The 26,937-nt window shown below is 47.6% G+C and overlaps 1 protein-coding gene across 6 annotated transcripts in view; it reads right to left on the bottom strand.

Moving 5' to 3' along the window:
- Positions 1 to 4,414: 4,414 nt before the first annotated feature.
- GARRE1 (granule associated Rac and RHOG effector 1) overlaps positions 4,415 to 26,937 on the bottom strand; it is an 83,524-nt gene continuing 61,001 nt past the window's right edge. For all 6 annotated transcript variants that reach the window (XM_079800073.1, XM_079800075.1, XM_079800072.1 and 3 more), the window contains 7 exons: positions 25,318 to 25,415; positions 18,954 to 19,079; positions 16,176 to 17,209; positions 11,808 to 11,973; positions 10,557 to 10,694; positions 7,762 to 7,840; positions 4,415 to 6,987 (listed from right to left, as the gene is read on the bottom strand). In XM_079800073.1, coding sequence (XP_079656199.1) covers positions 6,679 to 6,987; positions 7,762 to 7,840; positions 10,557 to 10,694; positions 11,808 to 11,973; positions 16,176 to 17,209; positions 18,954 to 19,079; positions 25,318 to 25,415 — 1,950 coding nt within the window. In that variant the 3' untranslated portion in view covers positions 4,415 to 6,678. The remainder of the gene's footprint in view (positions 6,988 to 7,761; positions 7,841 to 10,556; positions 10,695 to 11,807; positions 11,974 to 16,175; positions 17,210 to 18,953; positions 19,080 to 25,317; positions 25,416 to 26,937) is intronic.

Genomic DNA, 26,937 nt, shown 5'->3' with positions numbered 1-26,937 from the left:
TTCTGTGTTTCAGAACGGAACCTCATCCAATAGGAAAGCCAATCTCAGTAGCCACTGCGCCACTAGCCACTTGCCCTATGATTCCTTGGATGACTTTTAGCCCAACAGTAGCCACTGACTCCTTTTTTACCAATAGGCTGTTTTTGGTGACTATGGTGGCCATCTCTTGTCTTTTGTCCAAGACCACTACCTCCCAACCTTGTGTTTTCTCTTCTGACTCTCTGATTATATCAGCTCTGAGCACGTGACCTCAGTCAGCCAAACACGGTCCTTTTGTGACCCTGGTGCCAGCAGCAGGCACTCCCAGCTTTTTGTTGTGTCAAATTGCCTTTCTGAAAGGACTCACCTGAGGGTCCGTCCTTGGTCTCAAAGAAAACAATGGCGAGAATGACCCCCAGAGAGAAGCCAGAGGGAACCTCACAGGGCCCAGGTTCCTGGGGCTGGGCCACCTCTGTCTGTAGCTGGTACAGGAATCAGTGATTTCCCTTAAGGGTGAAGCCTGTTTTGAGCTGAACTGTCACAACTCCCGTCTTTCCAAAGGTTTGTTGGGGGTTCACCTGCCACGGCCACACTCTCTTCTCCAATACCCTCTCCTCCAACCTAGTGTTATGGGAGCAGCTCCGGGCTCCTGCACGGAAGCAGCAGCAGGAGGTGAGGCCTCTGATCACTGCCTCTTTGAAGTTTTCATCTTTTTGACGTTCCTTTATGTGTATCTTCAGAAGTCTAGCCTCTATGGTTCCCAGCAGGTTCAACTATTCTGGATTTCCCCAATAATATTTTATGTTTAACATCATTCTTTGAAATCCCAAAGTTGCATATAGTTTCTACTTTAGCAAAAAACTGGGTTCCTACCCGGAAGGCCCTAAGTCACAGCAGCTAAGGAACACAAAAAGGAGTAGAACAAAGGAAGATTGTTACTAATTGAAAGCCTTACAACATCCAATTGACAGGGTGACTATACCTGCCAGTTTACTCTGTGCAGAGTTCGGTCCTCGATTTTCTCCTCTGCAACCCTCAAAACAGCCTTATGTTGTCCTTCCCATTTACAGACAGGTTGAGAAATCTAAAAACAGCCACTCTGCGAGTAGGTAGAGAATCAACCCACTGGTTGCCTGATTCCTGAGCTCTGTTCTTAATCAAACCCTGTCTTGTCTGCCATTTTCTGGCTCTTCCCCATCATCTCAGTTTTGTTTTAACGTCAATTGGGCCTCTGATTGGCAGGGTAGAATTTTACAAGTGGAAATGGCTAAGAATGGCATCTCAAACAGAAAGGATAGCAGCATGGCAAAGGCAGAGAGGAATGGAGGTCTGGGAACTGGGCACTCAAATTGTGGGAGAGTAACCCGTCACTGACTGGAGTGTGAGGTGGGGCACCTCGGATCAAATCTTAGGGAGTAGAGTGGGGTCTATAGCTTTGCAAAAATAACAGTGTTAAGGTAATCTTATATTCTGACAAAGTGAAACCTGTTTTCTATCACCATCACCACAACCAGCACCATATGTTGTACCAAGCCTGGTCTGCAAACCTCACAATATAGGGTTCAGGGTCCCAGGAATCCTGAGGGTAGTGAAGTTCCGAGGGGTCTTATGAGCCCAGACCACGGGCTGATTAACCACAGCTGAGAGGAAACCTGGTTGAGAACGTTCAAAGACCCTGCTTCTGCGCTGGGCGCCTTCAAGTGACCTCAGAAAGTCTGGCCCTGGACGGAGGAGTGGATGGGAGGGTGGACCTGAACGCGGAGGCAAGTTAGGAAGTCCCAACTTTAAACAAGGGTTCATTTCAGAGCCTAAGGAAAACCAATTGGCTTCCACTGAGTATTTGCAAAACTAGCCCTTACTGAGCCTGTGGCGGGCAAAGTTCCAAGCAAGAGCCCTGTTAGACAGACGGGGAAACTGAGTCAGACCTTAATTTGGGGCCGCTGACAGGGCCAGGCAGGACCTGGAGACCAGGGATCCCCAAGTCAAGGTGGAGGCAGAGGGAAAGGGAGTGTGTGTGTGTGTGTGTGTGTGTTTTCTGGCACCTGAGTTGAGGGGACCCACCCCATGACTTTGCATAAGCTGTTCCGGTTCCGGAGAGGCGCGCCCACCGGGGATGCTGAGTCACGGTGACTGACGGAGGCCTAGGGCACCACACCTCCCTGGGACTCCGCGCAGCTCCCGGCGCTGCCTCCCACTCTCGCGAGGGGCGGTGTGCGCGTGTCTACCAGCAGGGACGGCGGAAGCCAGACAGGTCGGGGGGCGGGGGAGCACACGCGTCTGCGTGTGGGCTCGCACGTCCGGGGGGCGGGTGTGCGCATGTCCCCGCGCCGAGGTGGGGGCGAGGGGGGCGGGGAATGCCGAGGGGCACTCGCTGACGCCCCTGCCCGCACGTTTGGGATGGACACGCGCGCGCATGTGCGCATACTCTACGTGGGGGATGGGCGTGCGCCTGCGCACGCAGGAGTGGGAGGGGGGCGCATGCGCCTTGCGGGAGGCAAGTTTGTCCTGCGTAGGCGTGACGCTTCGGGATGTCGCCCGCCCCAGGTTTTCCGTGCGAATCCATTGTTAGGTCTATTGACAAAATTTCTCTACCGCACAGCGGCGTGGGTTTCCCTGAGAATAGAAGGCTCTATACTTAGTAAAAGGCTACTCAGTCCTACCCACAGTTCCTAGCGTCAACCCCTCCTGGCGGTGGAAGAACAAACCCTGGTCATCCCGTATTTTAGTCCTAAATGAGAGGCGATTTCATTTTAAGTCTGGTTCTCTTTTTTTTGCTCTGTATTAGAAGTTTGCCTCTGGCTCCAGCAACACCTCCTTCCGCTGGCTGGTGTGGAGTTGCTTCCCGCGGTTCTGGACCCGGACATGTGGCCAGGAACGACCTGCTCCTTCCTATCATGAAGCCCTGGTCCTAGTGAGGGACAAATAAACGCACACACACGATTCCAAGGGAGCGCTAATTGCTGTCCTGAGAAACAAAGCCGGGTGGAGGCTAGGCCTGGCCTGAGAACTGATGGAGAGGCCCTGAGCGGGAGCGGTCCCAGGAGCACAGGCACGGGAAGTTGATGTCGAGGTAGCAGGGATGTAAGGAAAACCCTGAGGCCAGAGGGCGAGGCAGGAGCGCAATGGAGATGTAAGAACATGGTAGAATTTAAATGTGGGTAAATATACACTTATAGGACTTCCTGACTGAATGAAGAGACTAAAGACTGTCTTCTTGGCCACTTCCAGTCCCTTCACAGACATGCAGAAGCCTGGGTGCGGCCCGCCTACCCCTGTGGAATCATAAGGCCAGCTATGGGTTACTTCCAGGAGCTTGCCCCTGACGGTTCGGTTCCTATGGTTGGGAGCATGCAGACCATGTACAGTGCTTTTTGGCAGTCGAAGAGCTTTTTCCTCCTCGTCTCCAGATCACAACAGGGGCCACACAGTGCAGAGGGCCATCCCCTCCAAAGGGTTAGCATTTGGCATTTCGGCTCCACTCCTAGAGCTGGATGCCACACCCAGGATACCCCAAGTGAGAAAGGAGTATCCCCAGTCTCACACCGGCTTGTATGTTTCACGCTCTCAACGGGGGTGGGGCCTCCAAGGACCCTCTGGGGACTCAGATGCAACATCTGTTCTGCTTCCATCACCACCCATCCAGCACATAAGCCAGGGCTACATGACTCTCTCCACCACTATTGTTCATCAGGTCAGTGTTCATACCTGGCACTCGTGTTAAATAGGAACACGCTTGGATAAGTGTTTTTCCAGCTAGCTTTTAATATGCATTCCCTCATGCAACATAGCTGTTCCTGAGGTACAGGTCCCCATCCTCAGCTTCTGGGCATCACAGAAGAAAGAAGCACGAGTGGTGCTTACAGTTAATTATATATTAATGCTCACACTAAGTTAATGAAAAAGTTTCAATCAAGTGCTGTCTTGCAGTAAATGAAAAGGAGTTGAAATTCCTCTGTAACCCAACCTCTAGTTGTGGTTCCCAATGTACAATCTATTCTTCTGCTTAGCAGGGTGATCATCCAGTCAGACTAGTCTTCCTTGTCCCCCTGAGGTACGGTCTCTGCCACATATTGGGTCCCTTATTCCTGGGTCTGCTCCCTGGAAAGGCTGCCTGGGCAGCTGATCGCACACAGCTCACACCCAAGGAGAGCTGGTATCCTTCCAAGTGGTCTTCACCATGACATTGGCTCCGCCCAGAGACCTCAGCTTCGGCCCTGGGGAAGCCAGGAGAGGTGTGGTAGGTTGTCTTGCTTCCTGCTCTCCCACCCCAGTTCACCTTATAGCCTTAGTGGTCTTTCCCCTCCCAAGTTTTCAGAATCAGACAACAGACTGACCTAAAAACCAATTCAGGTGTAGCTTTTCCAAGTAACAAACCAGTTAGGGCTGCTGACATGGTTTCTGTTGCAGTTCATTTTAAAGAGACATACAAAATATATTATTAAATGTATATTTTTAATAAAGCCAATAGTTAATTTACTTATAGGAGCTTTAAAAGTAAGATACAAAATGTAGAGTTCCAGTTTGGAAGCATTATAACTATTCACACAATGTCCTGCTGATGCCTGAGCAAGGCAGCCATGCCCGGGCACACGAAGGACACACACGCTCACACACGCAAACACACGCGCTTTGGAGAGACTCCTCTGCCAAGCGCAGCACCTGGAATTACCAGTGTTCAGAACGAGGTGGTGCTGAGAACACAGCACCTACCAGGAGACCACACAAACAGCTGCACACAGTCTCACAGCCCATGGAGATGCAATTAAGAAACGTCTTAAGAAAAACAGACTAGAATGGGACAATTAGCAACTTCGACGTCAGCTGTGCTGGGGCATCAAGGACTGACCTCTGACCAGGGTGAGGTCTTGGGGAGGCACTATTAAAACAAGAGTACTTCAGTATATCAGAACTTGAAATACAGGGCACTGTGGACACATTACTGAAGGAAACAGAAAACTATGTTACAAGTCAAACAGCCATAGACAACTTCAACAGAGTAGTGCACACACTGTGACGGCTAACACAGACAAGAGCCACGCAGGGTTGGTGCAAAGCACATGCCTGAAAAAATCTATGTACAAAATAGTTCTCTGTAAACATGGTGAGGTGAATGTTCGGAACCCACGGGGAGAGGATCATAAGTACAGGCAGCAATGGCGTCCCCACACAGCACAGGACAACACCCGGGCCTGGAAGGAGCCTGGCGACACAGTATTGAGAGTTCAGGCGGCTGGGCTCAGACACCCTCAGGGCCCTCTATCATTAGTGTGTATACAGACATATATATATATATTTTTTCTTTTTGGTATTTTTTAAATATAAATTTACTTATATCTGTAGAAAAATGAGAACATAAATGTGTTATTACAATCTTTGCTGGAAAAGGTTATGTGGAGTTAGAAAGAATAAACCATTTATTAGTAGTTAACATATATTAAAATGGTTTAATGATTTAAGAAAATATAAAAAAAATATTAATACTGTCAAACTTTCATACCAGAAAATATTACAGATTTTTCTCAATTAGACTTTTTCAAAGATGAAATATGAAAAATTTAAATAAGTTTTATATAAAGAACTTCTGTAACCTCAATTAATATACAGTGGGATGTCTATTCTATATAGATATATTTATTATTATTTCTCAATTTAAGCACCATTCAATTCTTCTGGATCCATTCTGGCTGGAAAATCCCTAAATCCACAGGATGTTATCTATTTAATGGCACGTTAACTGAAAATGAGGTGGGTTTTTGAAAAAAGAAAATACTTTAATTCCTATATATATCTTAATCCGTTTGTCTTGAGCCAGCTCATAAAAGTTACTGCAATTTCAAGTGCCAGTGTCTCTGTCAAGCCCCTTGACCACACCCAACCTCTGACCGTAGGAAGCCTCTGGCCATGTGTGGAAGGACCTGAGGGCAACAGGTGTGTCTTTGTCCCGCAGACAGCAGCCAGCTGGCTCATCTCCACTCAACATCAGGAATACGCCTCCGACTTCAGTTTTATCATCCTGCTTTTGTAAATCGGATAAAAGCTGCACTCCCTGGGTGCTGCTGGGGTGGTGAGGGGCTGCCCACACACAGGAAACCCAGGTAATTGCTTCTGATCACAAATATTCTATATGTTGCCCATTTTGTATAAGCTTAAATAAAAATAGTGTTGAACAAACCTCCAGCCGCTATATTTGTTATCTTAAAAACTTCAATGCATTTTAGGCAGGAGATGTTTTAACTGAAAACCTGTATGAAAAATAGCTATAAAATACAGTGATTGGTGTGGTCATCACTTAACGTGTTAAGAAGGGAGAGGTTTCAGAAGAATGGTCAGTTTTGCAGTCATCCTTCCAGCCTGATGCCTTCCCAGCACACAGAGTGGGACTACACACTTGAGAGCTATTTCTCAGAGTGTGGCCTGTGGCCCAACTGCATCAGAATCACCAGAAGCGCTTATTAAGCTCGAAGATCCAGCATTTCCCTGAGGAGGGTCAGAGACCTCCGTCTTCAGCTGGCCCTCCAGGGGTCTGATGCCTCCAAAGTTCGAGAAGCCAGGCCTTAAAGGCTTGGAGCTGCCAACCACCCCCATCCCCAAGGATCCGTGCCTGGGACAGGGGTGCACTGGTCCTCTGGGGGTTGGTGCCAGCTAGTCAGCCCTAGGACGGGGACACTAGCCCCAACACCTTGGGCAGGCAGGCCTGGGTCAGTACTGGGGCAAGTAGGCCGGCCTGCGCTCAGCCTTCCCTGGGAAGGCCTTGAAGCCCTTGGGCGCTGCCTTGTGTGCTGCTGGGGGTGGGGGCTGTGGTGGGGTCTGCACGTAGGAGAAGGAGGCCGCGCTGCAATCACTGGTTGCAGCCCACACTGGGGACTGCAGCATCTGCATGGTGTCGTTCCATTGGCTGCCAGGGCTGGTGACTGCATAGAGTGCTGCGCCTGGGCTAGGCAGTGTGCTGGGTAGTGGAGAAGGGTGTTGCCAGGGTGCTTTGGGTGGCCACGTTTTGGTTTTGTTATCCTGAGAGACAGAAGAAGGTTCTTAGTGGCATTTCTAGCAATTTATCATCTTTCCCACCACCCCGGATCTCTGCCCTATTCTCACCTAGGAGACAGGGTGAGAGCCTCTCCCTCTCCCTCCCACCGCCCTGGAATAGCCCTGTCCAAGAGAACTGGCAGTGACAGGAATGTTGTCTGCACTGTTCAATGCAGCAGCCACGCACCAGTTATGGCTAGTGCAACCAAGGAAGTCAATTTTATTTCCATTAATTTCCATTCACACAGCTGCATGTGGCCAGTGTCTCCCTATCAGGCAGCACAGTCCCAGAGCTTCCTCTACATATGGCTCTGAGTCCGCTGAGCTGGCTGATCATTTAGACAAAATCATGGGGAAAAGTTGTTCACCACAAAGATCCCATCATTTCTTTGATGCCCTCTTAAAATTTCAGCTTTGGGCTCTGGCTGGGTGGCTCAGTTGGTTGGAGCGTCGTCCCGTACACCGAGAGGTTGGTGGATTCGATTCTCCCAATGCCCAGTCAGGGCACATGCCTAGGTTGCGGGTTTGACCCCTGGTTGGGAAAGTTTGGGAGGCAACCAATCAAAGTTTCTCTCTCACAGCCATGTTTCTCTCTCCCCCTTCCACTCTCTCTGAAAATCAATAAACATATCCTTGAATGAGGATAATTAAATAAATGAACAAATAAAAAATGAAAAAAAAATACTTCAACCTTGGAACCTTGCTCATGGTCTGAATCCAATAGAGCCAGCCCTATGGCCAGAGCAGAGCCCCCAATACCTGATTCACATCGTCCACTGTGGTAAGAAGAGGCGGTGAGGGCAGCGTGCTGGTCTCCTGCTCTCCACTGCTGTGTTTCCTGAAAGAACCAAGAGCTCAGTGCAGTGGTTGCCTTGCTTCCTGTCCAGCTTACCTCCAGGGGGCACCTTCTCACTTGTCTCTGGCATTCTGGGGCACTGATTCTAGGTGGGTGTGTGGAGATGTGCTTGGATACACAGTGTGTAGGGGAAAAAAGTGAGTCACCATCAAATGCTGCACTCCCGCAAGCCATCACAGGGTTGGGATAGAGTAGGGGTGGCAGGCATGAGGACAAATACTGGCTCTTTCAGCTGCTCTCTGAGTCCATCAGCTATGGCCTTTTGTTAATTTACTCAACAGATACTGATTATTTACCATGCAATGTGGATATGTGACTATAAACTAAAAGCCTGTTAAGTTTCACAACTGACATGAAGTTTGTTATAACGATCAAAAAGGCAGGATGTAGCAGGCTCAGAGCCAGGTAACTCAGTCTATCCGCGCTCTGGCACGCAGACAGCAGTCTCTGCAGAGGTGGTGCTACAGGTGACTTAGATGTCTAACCAGCCTTCCTGATTTCCCATGTCTCAAACAGAAGTCTTAAACTCCACCCCTGGCTCCATCCTGCTTCTCCTGCAGTCCTCCCAGTCTTGGTCCATGGCACCCCCTTTCACACAGATAGATGTTCAGGCCAAATACTTGCCTATCATCCTTGATTCTTCTCTCTCACACATACCCCTCTGCCAATACCTCACCAGTTGCCCCCTCATTGTGTTCAGCTTTCTGCTCATCAGAGGCCTTCCTGACTCTCATTCTGAAAACAGAAAATCTGCCTGACCCTTGCACTCTGCCCCCCAAATCCTGCTTTATTTTTCTTCATAGCATCTAACCTAACTTGACATATTTTGTTGTTGTTGTTGTTTTAAATCTGCCTTCCCGCAATAGAATATACCTTCCACAAGGAGGGAGATTTTGTTTTGTTTGCCGCTACATTATGGTGCCTGGTACATGATAGGTGCCAATGAATGAATGAATGAATTTAACTTTTCCAAGTGTCAACTTCTTTACCTATGAATTGGGGGTAAAACAATCCTACAAAATAAAAGGCTAATATGCAAATGATCGAATGGTGGAATGACCGGTCACTATGATGCGTGCTGACCACCAGAGGGCAGACACTCAATGCAGGAGCTGCCCCCTGGTGGTCAGTGCACTCTCACAGGGGGAGCACCGCTTAGCCAGAAGCAGGGCTTGCAGCTGGCGAGCACAGCAGCAATGGTGGGAGCCTCTTCCGCTTCTGTGGCAATGCTAAGGATGTCCGACTCACGGCTTAGTGGGCCTAAGCCGTCAGTCGGACATCCCCCCAAGGCTCCCGGACTGCGAGAGGGCACAGGCCAGGCTAGGGACTCCCCAGCAAGTGCACGAATTTCGTGCACTGTGCCTCTAGTACTCATATAAGATGGTTGCTATGGGCTGCATTGTGTCACTCCTCCTCCCCCCAATTCATATGTAGACTCTAAATTCATATGCTGAAATCCTAACTCCCAATACCTTATACTGTGAGTGTATTTAGAGATAAGGTGCTTAAACATGTAAGTTAAAATGAAGTCATTAGGGTGGGTTCTAATCCAATGTGACTGTTGTCCTCATAGGAAGAGAAGATTAGGACATGGACACACACAGGAGAAGACCATGTGAAGAGACAGGGAGAAGATAGCTGTCTGCAAGCCCGGGAGAGAGACCTCAGAGGAAACCAGCCCTGTTGACACCTTGATCCCAGACTTCCAGCCTCCAGAACGGTAGGAAAATAAATTTATGTCGTTTAAGCCCCCAGTCTGTGGTACTTTGTTATGGTAGCCCTAGCAAATGAAAATACAGTGGTTGCGAGAACTGAGTGAGAAAATGTACGTAAATGCTTACCTGGGGCTTAGCTTGTATTAGCAATCACTGTCATCACCACTGTTACAACTCTGTGACTCACCTACCCACTCGCCATTGCTTATCCACTGAAGCCCAACCTGTCACACGAGGGCCGTGTAACCTGGCCTCCCTTTCCTCTCTGCAGCATGACTTCCGACACCCAGGCAGCCCTGCACGCTATTTCCTGCCCACATCCTTTAGACTGCCACTGCTGGGCCTCTGCTTTCTCCCACCCACAAAGTCTCTTTACTTCTCTGTAACCAAATTCTCCTCTTATTTCAGGATCCATTTAAATATGAGATCTAAACTTCTTAGATCTGAATATACTATATTACTATTTTTTTCAACTTTGAAATACCAGTCAGAGGTCATTTTACCCAGTTCTACCTTTCACAAGGAAACTGAGGGTCAGCCTTTTGTTTGGAGCTGCAAAGCCTGCTGGGGAGTCCTGATTAGAACTTGCTTGTCCTGGTCCTGCTCTCCCCCTCCCTGCAACGCCCCCCCCCCCCCCCCCCCCCGCCACCAACACACACAAAAGGCTGCCTCCTGCAAGGCACAGACCAACATAGGCAAACCCTGTCTCAGAATTCTCCCTTGCCTGACGTACTGGAATATTTTGACTTCCGTTGGCATGAGACTATTCTGCCAGCAAAAACACAACCCAATGTTAAGTCACCTGGACTACAAGCCTGTGTGGTGGCCCCACAGAGGCCTAAGCAAGACAGTGCCGGAAAAGGCCCTCTGCCGTTTTCATACAAGGCCGATTGGGAACAATGGGCTCCTGAGCTTTCCAGAGGACTGAGCTGTGGATCACATTCACGTGCCCCCCGTCCTTTGATTTAGAAATCTCTTCATACCTTCTCTGCTTGACAGCAGCAACGAGGTCAGGCCCTGAAAACATGGAGAACAAGCTGTCGCCATTGGCGGAGGACGTCTCATCACTCGAGCTGGCTGAGTCTCCCTGAGTTCCCGACCAGCCGCTGTGCAGGCCATCCCTGGAAGCCAAAGAGAGGAGTTGGGCCTGGGCCTCCTGCAGCCAGCCTGGACACCGGCAGCCCAACCAAGCTCTAAAAGAAGTCTTTACCCTCCACTCATCTCACACCAAATAGTGGTTTCTTAACTCTTATATGCAGGTCCACGTGCAAGTGACCTGTGCAATTCAAACCTGCTTTATTTAAGGGTCAACTGTACTTTTGTTCCATGGTGAGGAACCCATGTATGCAGACAATCAACTTAAATTTGTGTGGATTTTCAACTGCATGGTGGGTTGGTGCCTCTAACCCCGGTGATGTTCAAAGGTCAACTGTAATACATACGCATCACTGCCCTTTATTCCTCTCAGAAACCTGTGGTTTAGATATGAAATTCATCAGAGCAAACAAAAAGTTCAATTGGTCTTTAGCTGTCCAGATTTCTTCCTTTTTTAAAAAAATTTTTTTGATTCCAGAGAGGAAGGGAGAGGGAGAGACAGAAATATCAATGATGAGAGAGAATCATTGATCGGCTGCCTCCTGCACACCCCCACTGGGGATCGAGCCTGCAACCCAGGCATGTGCCCTTGACTGGAATCGAACCCAGGACCCTTCAGTCCGCAGGGCGATGCTCTATCCACTGAGCCAAATCAGCCAGGGCAGCTGTCCAGATTTCTTAACCAGGTAGCAATAAGAGATGTGAGAAACCAATCCCCAGTTGTCTTTATGATGAAAATTCACAATTCTTTCCATTCACTGGAATCTGAACAATATACCTTTACCTTTTGTAAATGGTAAGGATCACATTCCATAAATCACATGAGTTTCATAGACATGCTCATTTCAGCATAAAAACTTTGTTAAACATGCAATTTCTTTACATTATCAAATAAGATCCTTGTTTAGAGTGGATGAGTCTGTCTAGAAAATCAACTTTATACCAATGGTGTGTTCACAGGACACTTTATGCCACCATGCATCCCACAGCCAATCACAAAACTCTGCCTCCTAAAGATCTGACCATTTGTCACTCTCACATTCGGGTTTGGAATTGAATTGCTTGATAAGAGCGCACAAAGGCCCCACGGGGGACACCCAGATCCCAAACTCAGCTTTACTGCCACACCCAGCACTCACCCTTCTGTGAAGAACTCTGGGAAAGGCCAGGTCCGATGGGCATCATCCATGGGTGGCCAGTGTCCACGGGGGTTGCCTGGACGGCGACCATGTTGGACTTGCCGCTTCTGCTGCATTGCCTGGCTCACTCCTGCCACGTAGCGTGCAAACTCAGGGTCTGAACCCACTGTGTTGAGACAAAGGGATAAGCAGGGTTTGGAGCCAAATTAGCCTCATTTCCTTTGCTACCTTCTGAGGATGTGCTGGTCACACACATACGAAGTGGTGAGCTGCCAGGCCTGTGGCCGAGTTGGCTGCAGGATTTGCCTAGCTGTCTGCAATGGTGAGCTGGGGCTTGTAACACATCTGAGGTTCACCTATGGCAGTGATGGCAAACCTATGACACGCGTGTCAGCACTGACATGCGTAGCCATTTCTGATGACACGCGGCCGCTGAGGCGGCCACATGCCGAGGATGAAACATTTGCTGCTCCTGAGGATGAAACATTTGCGAAATAATGTTTTTTCCTCAAAGTGACACACTACCCGAGTTATGCTCAGTTTTTTGGCGAAGTTTGACACACCAAGCTCAAAAGGTTGCCCATCACTGACCTATGGTGTACATAGGATTGTCAGGAAGGCTTATGCCTAGGACAGAGGCAGGCTGAATGTGAACAGGAGACAGAGAGAACAAAAAGGTTTGTTTTATCCATGACTAAATATTAAGGACAAATACTTTAACATTTTCCAAAATCTAATGTTACATCGGTAACAACTTGGAAAGTCACGTGAGCAGCCAACTAACCTGGAAGTTATCAAAGCATCAGGGTTAGCCAGATAGAGAATATTGCCATTCCAACTTGGGGCCCAACTCTGGTAGAATATTTCCATGGATATTGGATGGCAAACCTGCTCATTCAGTCTGAAGAAGTAAGAGTGGTAATAGGCCCTGGCCCAGTGGCTCAGTTGGTTAAAGCCTTGTCTTGACATACCAAGATTGCAGGTTCGATCCCCAGTCAGAGCGCATACAGGAACCAACCAATGAATGCATCAGTAAGTGGAACAACAAACCAATGTCTCTCTCTCTTCCCCTTCCTCTCTCAAAGTCAATAAATTTAAAAAGGAAAAGAAAAAAATTGGTAATAAATAACATGAAATTTCAGGATGTAGTAAGAGGTGCCTGGAAACATACTGGATAGAGCTGAGTAATGTGCAGGGCAGTGAAAGTGGGAGAAAAGAACAGCACAGAAGGTATCTCTCTCTCAGAGAAAGAGTCAAACAGAAAGCTATGGCAGGCCTTCCTCTCTGAAATCAATAACATTAAAAAACAAACAAATAAACAAAAAACCCCAACCTGTGTGGTTCAGCGATTGAGCGTTAACCTAAGAACCAGGAGGTCATGGTTTGATTCCTGGTCAGGGCACATGCCTGGGTTGCGGGCTCAATCCCTGGTAGGGGGCGTGCAGGAGGCAGCCCATCAATGATTCTCTCTCATCATTGATGTTTCTATCTCTCTCCTCTGAAATCAGTAAAAAAATATTTTTTAAAAAGCTATGGCAGGCCCTGCCCGGTTTGGCTCAGTGAATAGTGTTGGCCTGGGGACTGAAAGGTCCCGGCTTTGATTCCAGTCAGGGACATGTGCCTGAGTTGTGGGCTTGATCCCCAGTGGGGGGCGTGCAGGAGGCGGCCAATCAATGATTCTCTCTCATCATTGATGTTTCTATCTCTCTCTCCCTCTCCCTCTCTGAAGTCAATAAAAATATATTTAAAAAAAAAAAAAAGCTATGGCAGGAAAATACCCACGGGTCACAAACTGATTATGAATCAGTAGTTTGTATGTTTTAGCTCCAGGTTGGGAAAGGCACTAAATGCACAATCACACTGTTAGCTTTTGCTTAGGGCTCTGCCGCAGGACCACTGCATGAAACCGTGCCATTGTGTACTATAGACAGATGCCCGCAAGAGGGAGAAGAGGCTAAAATCAAGGCCCTGTCCCAGTGAGTCAAGCCATGTCCCCAGGGGCTGTGTGTGTCTGTCCAGAGAGTGCCTTCTGTAATTCACTGTCTATATAGACTCTATGCCCTTGGGACAGGTCTGTAGAAAGCTAGCTACATTAAAGACTTGAAGGTCACAAAGAAACACCTAGAAGGAAAAGCTGGTAGGATTTGCAGGCTAAGGACATAAAGACAGTTTGGGCCTCAACAGGTATCAACAGTGATAAAATTCTGCCCTAGCTGGTTTGGCTCAGTGGCTAGAGCATTGGTCTGTGGACTGAAGGGTCCTGGGTTTGATTCCAGTCAAGGGCACATGCCCAGATAGTGGGCTCAATCCCCAGTAAAGGGCATGTATGAGGTAGCTGATCAATGATTCTTTCTCATCATTGATGTGTCTATCTCTCCCTCTCCCTTTCTCTCTGAAATCAACAAAAATATATTTAAAAAATAAAAGAAAGAATAAAGAATCCAAAGCTTTAGCATAGGTAACATCAACTCACCTGAATTATTTAAAAAAGAAAAAACAACAGTGATAAAATTCTGCCAAATACCATCTATACTCTGGTTTACCTACATGACTGTCAGAAATGTACAGATTGTTTATCAGCAATGGAGAAAATGTGACATGCCTCTCCAGCAGTGCCAAGGTAGGCTTGCTCTTCCACAGCCGTTGGAGCTGTTTGCCCCTCCAGTACCCCAGGGTATAAGGTTCCCCACATCCACCCACCCAAGGGCAACAAGAACAAGAAAGCATGAGCAGCAGCTTGAGAAATTTTTAGAAGAAATAAGAAAACACTTCTGCCCTTTAACAATTAATGTTGCATTGTTTTGAGGGAAACTCCTCTTCTTATGGTTATGTAAATATATACTACTAGCGACCTGGTGCACGAAATTTGTGCACAGGGGAAGGGCCTATGTGTCCCTCAGCTCAGCGTGCACCCTCTCCAATCTGGGACATCCCTCTCACAATCCAGCACTGCTGGCTCCCAATCGCTTGCCTGCCTGCCTGCCTGCCTGATTGCCCCTAACTGCTTCTGCCTGCCAGCCTGATCACCCCCTAACCACTCCCATGACAGCCTGATCGATGCCTAACTGCTCCCCTGCCAGCCCGATTGCCCCTCATTGCCCTTCCCTGCTGGCCTGGTCACCCCTAACTGCCCTCCCCTGCCAGCCTGGTCACCCCTAACTGCCCTCCCCCGCAGGCCTGGTTGCCCCCAACTGCCCTCCCCCGCAGGCCTGTTTTCCCCCAACTGCCATCCCTTGCAGGCCTGGGTCCTTCCCAACTGCCCTCCCCTGCAGGCCTGGTCCCTCCCAACTGCCCTCCCCTGCTGACCATCTTCTGGCGGCCATCTTGTGTCCACATGGGGGTGGCCATCTTCTGTTGGAGTGATGGTCAATTTGCATATTACCCTTTTATTAGATAGGATAGTTATGTACAATATTTCAGAGTATTCCCCTTGTGAATGAAATACATTTTCTACTTCTGTATACCTTTTGCTAAATGAGAGAAAAAAGCATATGCCCTGACCGGGAATCAAACTGGGACCTCTTGGTTCATAGGTTGATGCTCAACCATTGAGCCACGCCAGCCAGGCGAGGATGTGTTCTTTTTTTTGTTAACCCTAACCTGAGGCTATTTTTCCCATTGCTTTTTCAGACAGAGTGGAAGGGAGAGAGGGGGAGGTGGAGAGAGAGGAAAAGAGAGGGATATGTGAGAGACACATGGATTGGTTGCCTTCTGTGTGAGCCCAACTGGGCTGAGGAATGAACCTGCAACCCAGGTACATGCCCTTGACTGGGAATCGAACCCTTGAAGCTTCAGTACACAGGTGGCGCTCTAATCATTGAGCACACCAGCCAGGGATACTATGTTTTTCTTTTAAATTTAATTAATCCTGCCTCTTATCCTTAATTCCTCCTCCTAGTTTATTTTTGTTTTGTTTCTAAGTTCTTTTTTCAATTTCCTAAGATAACTCTGGTGGTATATTCACACTGTATATGTTGGGACAAGCTGAATTCTATGAAGGCAGGAGGGTACCCTACCACCTTTCATAGGTCCTGAAGTTTAAGCAGAAAAGAACACCACAACAGGAAAAAGCCCCCACTGCTGTGGCTCCCATGAGTGGGAGGGCCCAGACTGGAGCCCACTTGCACTAGTAGCTTCTCTTATGCCTCACCCTGTCCTCTGCAAAGTGAGAAAAAGAGTTCCATTTATCTTCTCAGCCTCACCCTCACTGCTTCCCACCTTTGCTGGGTCTGTCCCATGCTTGCCGTCAGATAGTGAAAAAGGGTCTTTAAAATCACTTCCCCACAAGGCTGTGGCCAACTGGCCCTGTGATGTCCTCAGTGATTATATTTATGTTACAACCCTGAGGTGGGGAGGGGACTCACGTACCTGCAGGATCAAAAGGCAGAATCTCTCCCAACATTCCAAAGACTCCATCACTTTGGTCACGATTTGGCCAGGTATTATTTCTAGGTCCCTGCGGCTTCTGCCCCAAAACCTCTGACATCATGTTATCCATATAGCTGCTCACCAGACCCAAGCTGTACAAGTCAGAACTGAGGTCAGACATGCCAGGCCACTGGCCAAGAGGAGACAGACCCACTCCGACGGGCTGTGCTGGCTGCTGGGATGAGCCATGTACCCATTTCCCAGGGGCCCGAGGCTGGGGTGGGGGCTGCTGCGGTCCAATGGGTTGGAGCAAGTGTTGGTAGTATTGAACCTGGGGTTGTTGTTGCTTTGGGGACTGCTGCTGAGGTGCCAGGCCTGGTTGGGGTGTCAGAGGTGTGTGTCCCCCAGCTTGGGGTGGCCGAGGTGGAGGGGGCGCAGGCAGTGGTGGCTGCTGTGGCTGCATGGCTCCTGCCTTCTGTTCCGTCACCATGGCTGTGGCAGCAGAATTACGCCTTGTCACTAATGGGGAGCCCTGATGTGACTGGCCCATATTAAAGCCAGAGAGAAAATCGATCACCTCCTGCATTTCCTGATCAGTTGGTAAGTTCATACCCTTCTCGTCCTTGCCATCATCCCCTTGCAGAAAGCTGTCACGCCTCTCCATGAGAAAACCATTGGCCACTTGATTACTGGGATTCTGAGCTGACTGTGAAGGGTCTGCAGTCCTAGGAAAATTACCAATGTTCAAAATGCTTTGTAACCTTGAATCAATATTACTGGGCATTTTGGCTTTCTCTTCTGCACACCCAGCTATGAAGATGCTTTTGGAAGGGGTATTTAGGATGGAATAATTGGTGCTGCTGCCAGAGCTGGTACATGAAGCTTTCTTGGTGAAGCGGGAGGTCAGTTTGGAGAAGGTCTTTTGCAGGCCGCCTGAAGGTTTGTTCCCATTTCCAGAAGGGAGGTCAGCCTGATTCCCAAAATCACACATCTCCCTTTGCAGCTGGATCTGTATGCAGGGCAAAGCTTGTTCCCTATTTCAACAGAAATGTATTTTTTTTTAAAAGACAAATATATAAATTGGATAATGAAATAGACCTCTTTACATTTAAGAAAGACTTCAAGAACAAAAAAGACCTCTGCGTGTTATTAGGTTCACTTACCTATATATATAAAAAGCCAGCGACCGAAACGACCGTAATGACTGGTCACTGTGATGTCCACTGTGGCCAGTGAACCTGCCTGATGGGGGAGTGGGGCTGGCTGGACAACCTCCTGCAGCCCCTCCCCGCAGCCGGCCCTGCCCCTGATCACCCTTCACCCCAACAGTGGCCTGGGCTGGCTAGCCAACCTCCTGCAGCCCTTCCCCCCAGGTAGCCCCGCCCCCAATGGGCCCCCACCACCCCAAATGGCTCATGACCCCTCCCCCAGGCCACTGGCTCCCAATTGGCCCCTCCACCCTATTCAGGGGCAGGCCAGCTGGCCCACCGCCCACAACTGGCCCCACCCCGGTCAGCCCCCACCACCCCAATTGGCCTGTGGCCCCTCCCCCCAGACAGCTTCGCCCCTGATCGATGCCCCCCAATACCAATCAGGGGTGGGGCTGGCCAGCCAACCTCCCACAGCCCCTCCCCTGGCTGCTGATCCCCGATCGGCCCCCCCAATTGATCAGGCCCGATCAGGGCTGGCCAGTTGGCCAACCTCCCGCCATCTCCTCCTCCCGACAGGCCCGGCCCCAATCCACCCCGACTGGGGTCAGGCTGGCCAGACCTCACCCCGAATTCATGCACTGGGCTTCTAGTTTTATAGATAATTGTGCATAATTTAAGTACTTACTATCTATATTTATTTTAAAGAAACCTATAGAGTCTAACATGGGACTGTGTTGAAAACTACATCAGGATTCTGGCCTGAGGAGTTTGAGCAAAACCCTTTAACTGCAGAACAGGAACACAAAGCAAGACTAGAGTGGGGATGTCACCAACAGAGGCCTGCTGTGCGCCTGGAGAACAGGGATTGAGAGTCTGGCAGATCCAGCAGAGGGACAATGGACAAATCCACACAGCAAAGAGGGGTGGGTGGGGAAGACTCAGACACTAGACAGCACTGTTGTCTTTGGAAGTAATTTGCAGACAGTGCCAAGAACAGATGGCTGTTACTTCCAAAGTTTTCCGAGCACTCTTTTCCGGCCCTGAAAGAGAGCCCTAGAGATAGAAAGGGCACTGGGTAGGGGCTGAGGCAGGTGATGGCTGGTGCAACCCTGGATGAGCCACCTCACTGCTCTGGACCTGTTGTGTTCAGGAGGTAAGACGGGGAGGACACATGGCTAGATGTTTAAGGTCCTGCCCTGTTCTAAGGTTAACAATTCACAACGGGATAATTTTGTGTGTCAGCTACTTTCAGATAGAAATAAAGTTCATGCAGGATATAAGTAAAATTTCTAAACATTTTTTTGCTCTTAGTTCATAAGGAGAATATCAGTTGCGTTAAAATCCTTTGATGGACTTATTCTCAAATAATAAAGCAAACGAAGACAAAAATGTTAACAAAATGGGGAGTCTGGGTAAAAGGCAGAGAGCAATTCTCTGGACTATTCTTGTAACTTTTCTGTAAGTTTGAAATTATTCCAAAAAAAATTTAACAAAATGTTTTCTTTCTTGTCTTGTGTTCTCACATACTATCAGTGACATGAGCACACATGAAACTGTATGTGGTTATACAGTCCCTCGGTGTGGACCTGAATGCCAACCAATTCAAGTGACCGTTGGAGACACCAACCTCCCTGCCCTCCAGCGGCCGAGGTCCAGCACAGCCGTGTAGAGCACGTCCACCAGGCCCAGCGTCTTCTCGGGATCCAGGCTCCTTTGCAGCAGGGACATGGTGGCAGGGTCTTCTTTCAGGCACCTAGGCACAAACCAGGCTGCGTCAGTCTGGGCTGCATTTCTCAGCAAAGGTGTTCCAAGAAGGCCTCACATGAAGGCGACAACTTTTTAAAAAATATAGTCTTATTGATTTCAGAGAGGAACGGAGAGGGAGAGAGACAGAAACATCATCAATCAACTGTCTTCTGCACATCCCCCACTGGTGACCAGGCACGTGCCCTGACTGGGAATCGAACCGTTGACCTCCTGGTTCATAGGTTGATGCACAATCACTGAGCCACACTGGCCAGCCAAGGCTACAATTTTTACACACTTTTGCACTGAATAAAAATTCAGTAATTATAAGAACATTTAGAGAATGACAGGGCTAACACTGAACTTGTTGCTCTGCAAAAGGAGGAGGAAGCAACAGGGTCTGGATTGTCCACGGATTTCTAACTATCTAGAATTCCTAAAGCCTTCTCACTTTCCAACACTGGCTCCGGCCCTGACTTTCCTCCCTGCCCTGCTGAGGTTCTGTGGTCTGGCACCATATCTAGCCCTTTACAAACTCTCTATATCACCTCTGCCCCTCCTTTCCTCTACAGCTCTTCACACCTATACCCAAGAAACAGGGTCAACAGAGGGGGGAAATCCACACAGTATGCCCCCTGGACTCACTGCAAATGAGTAACAAACATGGCCTTCCCATAAGTTAACGTTTTCCTTTTCCAAGATGACTGTTTCACCCCTCCTCGCCTCTCCTAAAGCGCTGCCATCCCTGCCGTGTTGCCCACTCCTTCCTATCTCAACTGTCCCTTAACTGAGAAACCACATAAACAGATGAGATCTACTCCATCTCCCCTCATCGCTAAGTCCACCACCTCACCTGTGTCCCTCCCTGCCCACCACCCTGCCTTTCCCCCGTCACAGTGGAACACAGGCCTGCTCTTACTACAGGCTGACTCTACCTGAGTGCTGCATGCCATCCTCTTGCTTGTCCAAGGACTCCTCTTATGCAATCACCCCACTCCTTCCCTGTGATATTCCCTTTGCAAACAAACCAGTCTCACTACCTACCTTCTCTTAGCCCCGCATTCCCCTTCAAATACTGTCCCAATTCTCTGCTTCCTATTTTCCTCTCATTCCACTATGACGGAGCTTTTATCTCCATAACTCCACTAAAATAACTTTTTGCCGGGTCAGTGCAGCTCAGTGGTTCAGCATCAACCTATGATCCAGGAAGTCACGGTTCAGTTCCTGGTCAGGGCACATGTCCTGGTTTCAGGCTTGATCCCCACCCAGTAGGGGGCGTACAAGAGGCAGCCAATCAATGATTCTCTCTCATCATTGATGTTTCTATCGCTCTCTCCCTCTCCCTTCCTCTCTGAAAAACAAAAAATTATATATATATAAAATAACTTTTCTGTTATTGCTGTTAATCTGCACCTGAGGATATTCCTGCCATTGATTTCCAGAGAGAGAATAGAAGGAAGAGAGGAAGTGGGAGACAGAAGGAAAAAGGGAGAGAGGGGAGAGAAGGTAAGGGAGAAAGAGAAACATTGATGTGAGAGACACACATTGATTGCTTGCCTCCCACACATGGGCTGGGGATTGAACCTGCAACCCAGATAGTGCCCCTGACTGGGAATCGAACCCAAGACCTTTTGGTGCATGGGCCGATGCTCTAACCACTGAGAATATCGGCCAGGATCCCTCTAAAATAACTTAAAATTTTTAAAAAATTTATTTTGGAGAGGAAGGGAGAGGAAGAGAGAGATAGAAACATCAGTGATGAGAATCATTGATTGGCTGCCTCCTGCATGTCCCCCACCAGGGATCGAGCCCACAACCTGTGCATGTGCCCTTGATCAGAATCGAACCCAGGACCCTTCAGTCTGCAGGCTGATGCTCTATCCACTAAGCCAAACCGGCTAGGGCTAAAATAACATTTATCAACCAGCTTAGATCTCACCAAAGTCAAGGGCCAGTTACCTGTCTCTACCTCAACCTCACTCAACCTCTGAACGTTGTGCAGGTTTCTTTCCTCCTGGATCACTGTCTCTGCAGCTTTGGTGAACCCAAACTTGCTCGTTTCCTTCTACCTGTCTGGCACCTCCTTCTTGGTCTCCTCTGCGGACTCCTGCTCCTCTTACCCCTGCCTCTGTATTGTGGTATGTTACAGGCTTTGTCCTCTTCCCTAGACTGCATCTGGTCCTGAGACTTCACAGACCATGCCTATACTGAAGACTTTCATATTTCCTTCACCAGTCCATACCTTCCTCCTCTCATATATCTAACTGCATTATTGATATCTCTCCTTGCACACCTAACAGGTAGCTCAAAGGTAGCCTGGTCAACTGTAGCTGGTATTGCTCAGTGGGTAGAGCGTTAGCCTGTGGACTGAAGGGTCTTGGGTTCTACTCCAGTCAAGGGTACATACCTTGGTAGCAGACTTGATCCTCAGCCTCAGTCGGGGTGCATGTGGGAAGCAACCAGTTGATGTGTGTCTCTCTCCCCCATTGATGTTTCTCTCTCTGTGTCTTCCCTCCCTTCCATTTTCTCTAAAAAATCAATGGAAAAAATATCCTCGGGTGAGGGTTAATAACAATGAGAAAAAGAAAAAAAAAGTAGCCTGGTTAGCACTACTCTTGATTCCTCTCTTACCCACAACCATTCTGATTCCTACAGATTTCCTCAATAACTAAATAACACAGCTGTCTACTGACCTATAAGCCACCTCTAGCTCCCTCATATCCTACATCAATCTATTAGCAAATCCTGGCAGTTCTTCTTCCAAAATACAGTCTGCACCCAAGCACTTCTCACCCCTCCCTCATTACTGCTCTGCTCCAAGAAACCACCACCATCTGTGTGTCAGGAACACCCTGCCAATTGGTCTCCTTTTCTCCTCTCTGGGCCCTCCAAGGCCCACCCTCCACACAGCAAGCAGCTGGAGTGAGCCTCCTACACCACAAAGCAGAACACATCACTTCCATCTGAAGCCCTGACTGGCAGCCCCATGAAGTGCAGTCTAAACCCCTCAACCCAGCCCTCCAGGCTCTTTGTGACCTGGCCCCTCCTGATGCTCTGCTCACACCCCTCCACCGTCACTGCTCACCCTGTCCTAACTACAAGGCCTTCTGTCACTCCCTGAATATGGTGCGATTGCCCACATCTCCGGACCTTTGCTCTTGCTGCTGCCTTCTCCCGACTGCTTTCCCGTGAGAGCTACCATTCAAGCCCCCACTGCCCATGCAGAGCATCTCCACCAAGAGGCCTTTCTGAGAGGCAGAAGCAGAAAGAGGTTGTCTGCCTGCTCCTGGGCACTCGGGAATTAAATGGTGAGATAAACACTAGCACAGCCACCCTGAGAAGGCAGCAGCACTCTCCAAATGACTGCACGAGAAGAGATGTATCTGTGAGAGTGTGAGCTGGCCAGTTTCAGGAACACTGGAAAGGCAACAAGGCAAGCGCTGACAGTGCCCCACCAGCTTCGCGACTCCTGAGAGAATCTCGGCCCGTGGACCCGGCCCAGGTTCGTGCACTGAATCCGCTCAGCCTGGAGTTGCTCATTATTAGGACACACGTGCTCTATGCTCCCAAGCCACCTTCTGCATGTCATTTGGCTGGTCATATATGTTTTACATGAGGAGAGCATTTGCTGGTCATGCAGAAAGGAGCACTACAGTTCCTAGTAATAATAATTTCTCTTTCTGAAAATCAACAAATTGGAATTTTTATTTTACTCATCCGTCTTGAGAACAGTCCCCTTTAAGAGACTAAAGTACCCATTCTTTTCACACATCACTCAGACTTGCTGAAAACCCTTTACCCATTCTTAAATATCCAAGTCTCTTAAGGACCCTGCAAGTCCTGGCGTCTATAAACCCTCCTCTCCTCCCACCCCTTAATCATCACCTACCATATCTCCCCAGCCATGCTGGGTGACTCCTCAGGCCTTTGCTGTTCCTTCTGCCTGGAATGTTCTCCTCATCTGTTCTCCACATGGCCAGCTCCTCTTAAATGTCACAGCCTCAAAGAGGCCCTTCATAACTGACCTCATCCAAAATAGCCTCTCTTACCCATCTCTACCCTAGTTATTCTGTCATATGACATCATTCTGCTCTTATTCCCTTCACACACTACCAGTCTGAACTTAACTCTTATGCTTATTAGTTCTATCCTCCTGGTCCCCATTACAAAGTCAGCTCAGTTAGGAGCAGGGACCCTATCTTTCTTGCTCATGATTAAATTCCCAGGGTCCAGGCAGTGTCTGTCACACATTAGGTATTTAGTATCTGTTGAAAGAAAAATGGATAGCTCAAGTATGATAGTTTAAAAATTTAAGTAAAGTATTACTTTGTTTGGAAAAAAACATCTGGCAGCAAGGAATATAATAAATTCTTGACTGGCTTTGCTAACAATTTCATTTTCTTGAAGGTGGAGTAATCACTTCTGTTTGAGTCCGTCTGTCTCAACAAGCACATATATTTTATAACTTGAAAGAAACAACAAAGAAACTTTGTATTTTTACCAAAAGCAACCAGCAGAGGGAACCACTCCAAGGCCACAGAGCCCAGAAGGTCCTTTCATGGAGGTTCAATGAATTACAAAGGAAGTCAATCATACAGTTTTGAAAGTAAACTGAAATGCTACCCATTTCAGTACTAGCTGTTTATATTCGCCAAGTTATTCAAAAATTCAAACTTTTTTTCAAAATGGGAATCCAGGTTAAACAGAATATGTTTCTTTTTTTAAAAAGAGAATTAAAATTATCGATTGATTTATTTTAGAAAGAGAGGAAGGGGGAGGGAGAGGGAGATATCAATCTGTTGTTCCACTTATTTATGCATTCATTGGTTGATTCTTGTATGTGCCCTGACTGGAGATAGAGCCTTCAACCTTGGTATGGGACGACACTCTAACCAATTTACCCAGGTTAAACTGAATATTTTTCAAGAAGAACTTGCACTGGAAAACAAATTAAGAATTTGGGAACACAAAAATCTTACAGAAAAATGAGCTTTAAATGTATTGTTTGGTAGGAATAAAAATACGCATATAAATTACCATTCATTTCAGGAAACAGTATACCATCTGAATAATCAAATTATAAATTTTGGTTGGGGAGGAGAACTCATAGATGGGAGATTTGGGGACATGAAGTGTACTGCCAACCCCTACTTGATATATCAACTAGTTCTAAAACTTTGGGCAGAATCTACTGCTGGACCCTCACAATTCAAGGAGAAATGGTTTAAATATAATTTGCATTTCCCATCTCTCACTTTAGTCCATACAGGCACCGACATTGCCACTGTTCCTTACTATATCTATTCCTACCTACATGCTTTAAATATTTTCTATACAGTTAAATATTAATTCAGATTATAACTTTAATAGCAAAAGTCTCCCAATATATGTTTAATTTTGGCTGTTTACTGATAAAACTATGACGCTGATCCTTATAGTTGAATTTGTACAGACATCACCAGGAAAACCCCCTACAGGTGGAACTGTGGAATTGCTGAGGTCATATCCTTTATTTTAGGTCTCTGATATAGTAAACTACTCTCTAGGAAGGCTGTCATTTATTCAACAACTTCTGTGTCTGTATAGTCTGTCCCAAATACAGTATTCTAAAATAATATATTATTCTAAAACAATTGAGCATGGTAGGCAAAATGGCACTTACTGTTTCTTTACTTTGCCTTTCTTTATTAAGGTGAGGTTACACAGTTTCTCCATGTATTTGTTAACCATATGTCTTCTGATTTACCTGTTCCTTTACCTTGCCCATTTTCTTACTGATTTGTAGGAGCAGTCAAAATAAAAATGGTTCAGTCTGTCCCCAGATAGGCAATGACACTGGGTATGTAATGACATGAACTTAAATCATCAGAGTTGTTGGAACAGACAAATGTGGAGGAGGAATTCTATGTTCTGGACTCAACTTTACAGAAACACTGGGTGACTTGGAAAAAATGATATATACTGTTTAAAAGCAAAGAAAATAATATTGCTCATTATGATTCATGAGTATATAACATTTTAGTTATATTTTTGGTCAATGAGACTTGGCTTCAAGCACCTTGGCTTCCTCATCTTGGACTGATAATCATGACATGGCAGTAACACAGCACCACTGCCATAAACCTGAATAAACAAAAGATGTGTCCTATCAGCTAGCAGGGAGTTTGTCCATGGCAGCAATATTGTCAAAGATGTGAAAACTTCTATCACAGCTTAGGCTTATGTTAATATAATAGTCACATTACCATGTAGATGGGACTTGAACCACGATTCTTGAGCCTTCTAAACTGATTTGGGGGGCATAGGCTTCTTTATTTTCTATCTGTGCTGTGTCAACTACCACCTAAGAGAGAAATAAATATAACGATCAGCATTCAGAGAGAAAAATGTTCACAAACAAATTCCATACATGAACCAATCAATGCTAAGTGACTCTGGCAAGAACTATTCCCCTAGCAAAGCAGGTATGCAGAGGCCAGTCAGGTAGGTAATAAAGATGACTGGATACAGTAATCCTATATAATAAAAGCCTAATATGCTAAGTGTCTGGTCACCCAGGCAGCCGTTCAACCAATCAAAGTGTGATATGCTAATGATATGCTAAGGCCACTCAACTGCTCACTATGTGCACTGACCACCAGGGGACAGAGAGTTGACCGGTCAACCAGTCGCTATGATGTGCACTGACCACCAGGGGGCAGGCGCTCCGACCAGTAGGTTAGCTTGCTGCTAGAGTCTGGCCGATCGAGACTGAGTGAAACAGGCTGGACACCCCCTGGAGCCCTCCCGCAGCCCCTCTCTTGCTGGCCAACCTCCCAACCTCCCGCGTCCCTCCCTGTCCCTGATCATACACCAGGGGGGTCCCTCGGCCTGGCCTGCACCCTCTTGCAATCTGGGACCCCTCGGGGGATGTCAGAGAGCCAGTTTCGGCCCGATGACGAAATGACTGGTTGCTATGATGCACACTGACCACCAGGGGGCAGATGCTCACCCCTCAGCCAGAAGCCAGGCTCATGGCTGGTGAGTGCAGTGGCGGTGGCTGGAGCCTCTCCATGGCAGCACTAAGCAGGCAGTGGGACATCCCCTGAGGGCTTCCGGACTGCAAGAGGGCAAAGGCCGAGCTGAGGGACCCCCTGAGTGCACGAATGTCGTGCACCAGGCCTCTAGTATTTCAATAAACAGAAACCAGGTGTAGGATGTGCTGAACTTTGCAAGCACTTGTGGCACTTCTTCCAAACTATAAATGTTAGTTAGGAACTGCTTTGTTTCCTTTACCTCAGTATTTTAAAAATTTATGCACTTGAAAGGAGTAAAAATGCCTCAAAAAAATCAAACCAATGCTTCAGAAAAGCCCATCTGTAATGACCGAAAACAAGCCAGAAGTGGATGAAGCTTTACTTAAAGATCATTTTATTCTCAACCATCAATAAAAACAGAACAACTTCAGGAAAGATAAAGAACCAGCCCTTCCTTCAATGATTTCCTCTTATTTGGAGGACAGTCTTTAATATTACAGGAATATAGTATCCTACATAATTTAGAGTTTGATAAAGTGATGAATTTGTTTTCAAATAACTAAAATAACTTTAAGAAGAGGATCATAAAACACTTGAAACCCAAATCTGTGACATTTCAGAAGGGTAAAGCCATGCAGAGCTGTTTATTCTGATTCCAAACGCAGCCTGTGATGGAGCTCATTTCCACTGCTGTAAACAGTTCCCACAGCTGGTCTCCTGTCCTTTGGAAAAGACTTCCTGTCCAAGTAATACCCATTGTTGGGCCAGGCAGGTGTTTCCTCTCTCCTCCCAGCCCCAGAACCATAATCTAAAGGTTCTTTGTCAGCCGCGTACAAAGGTGCCCTGAGA

The sequence above is a fragment of the Cnephaeus nilssonii genome (genome assembly GCF_951640355.1).
Source record: "Cnephaeus nilssonii genome assembly, chromosome: 20".
NCBI classification, from domain to species: domain Eukaryota; kingdom Metazoa; phylum Chordata; class Mammalia; order Chiroptera; family Vespertilionidae; genus Cnephaeus; species Cnephaeus nilssonii.
The sequence above is the reverse complement of the archived record's forward strand: the minus strand, read 5'-3'. Positions and strand labels throughout refer to the sequence as shown.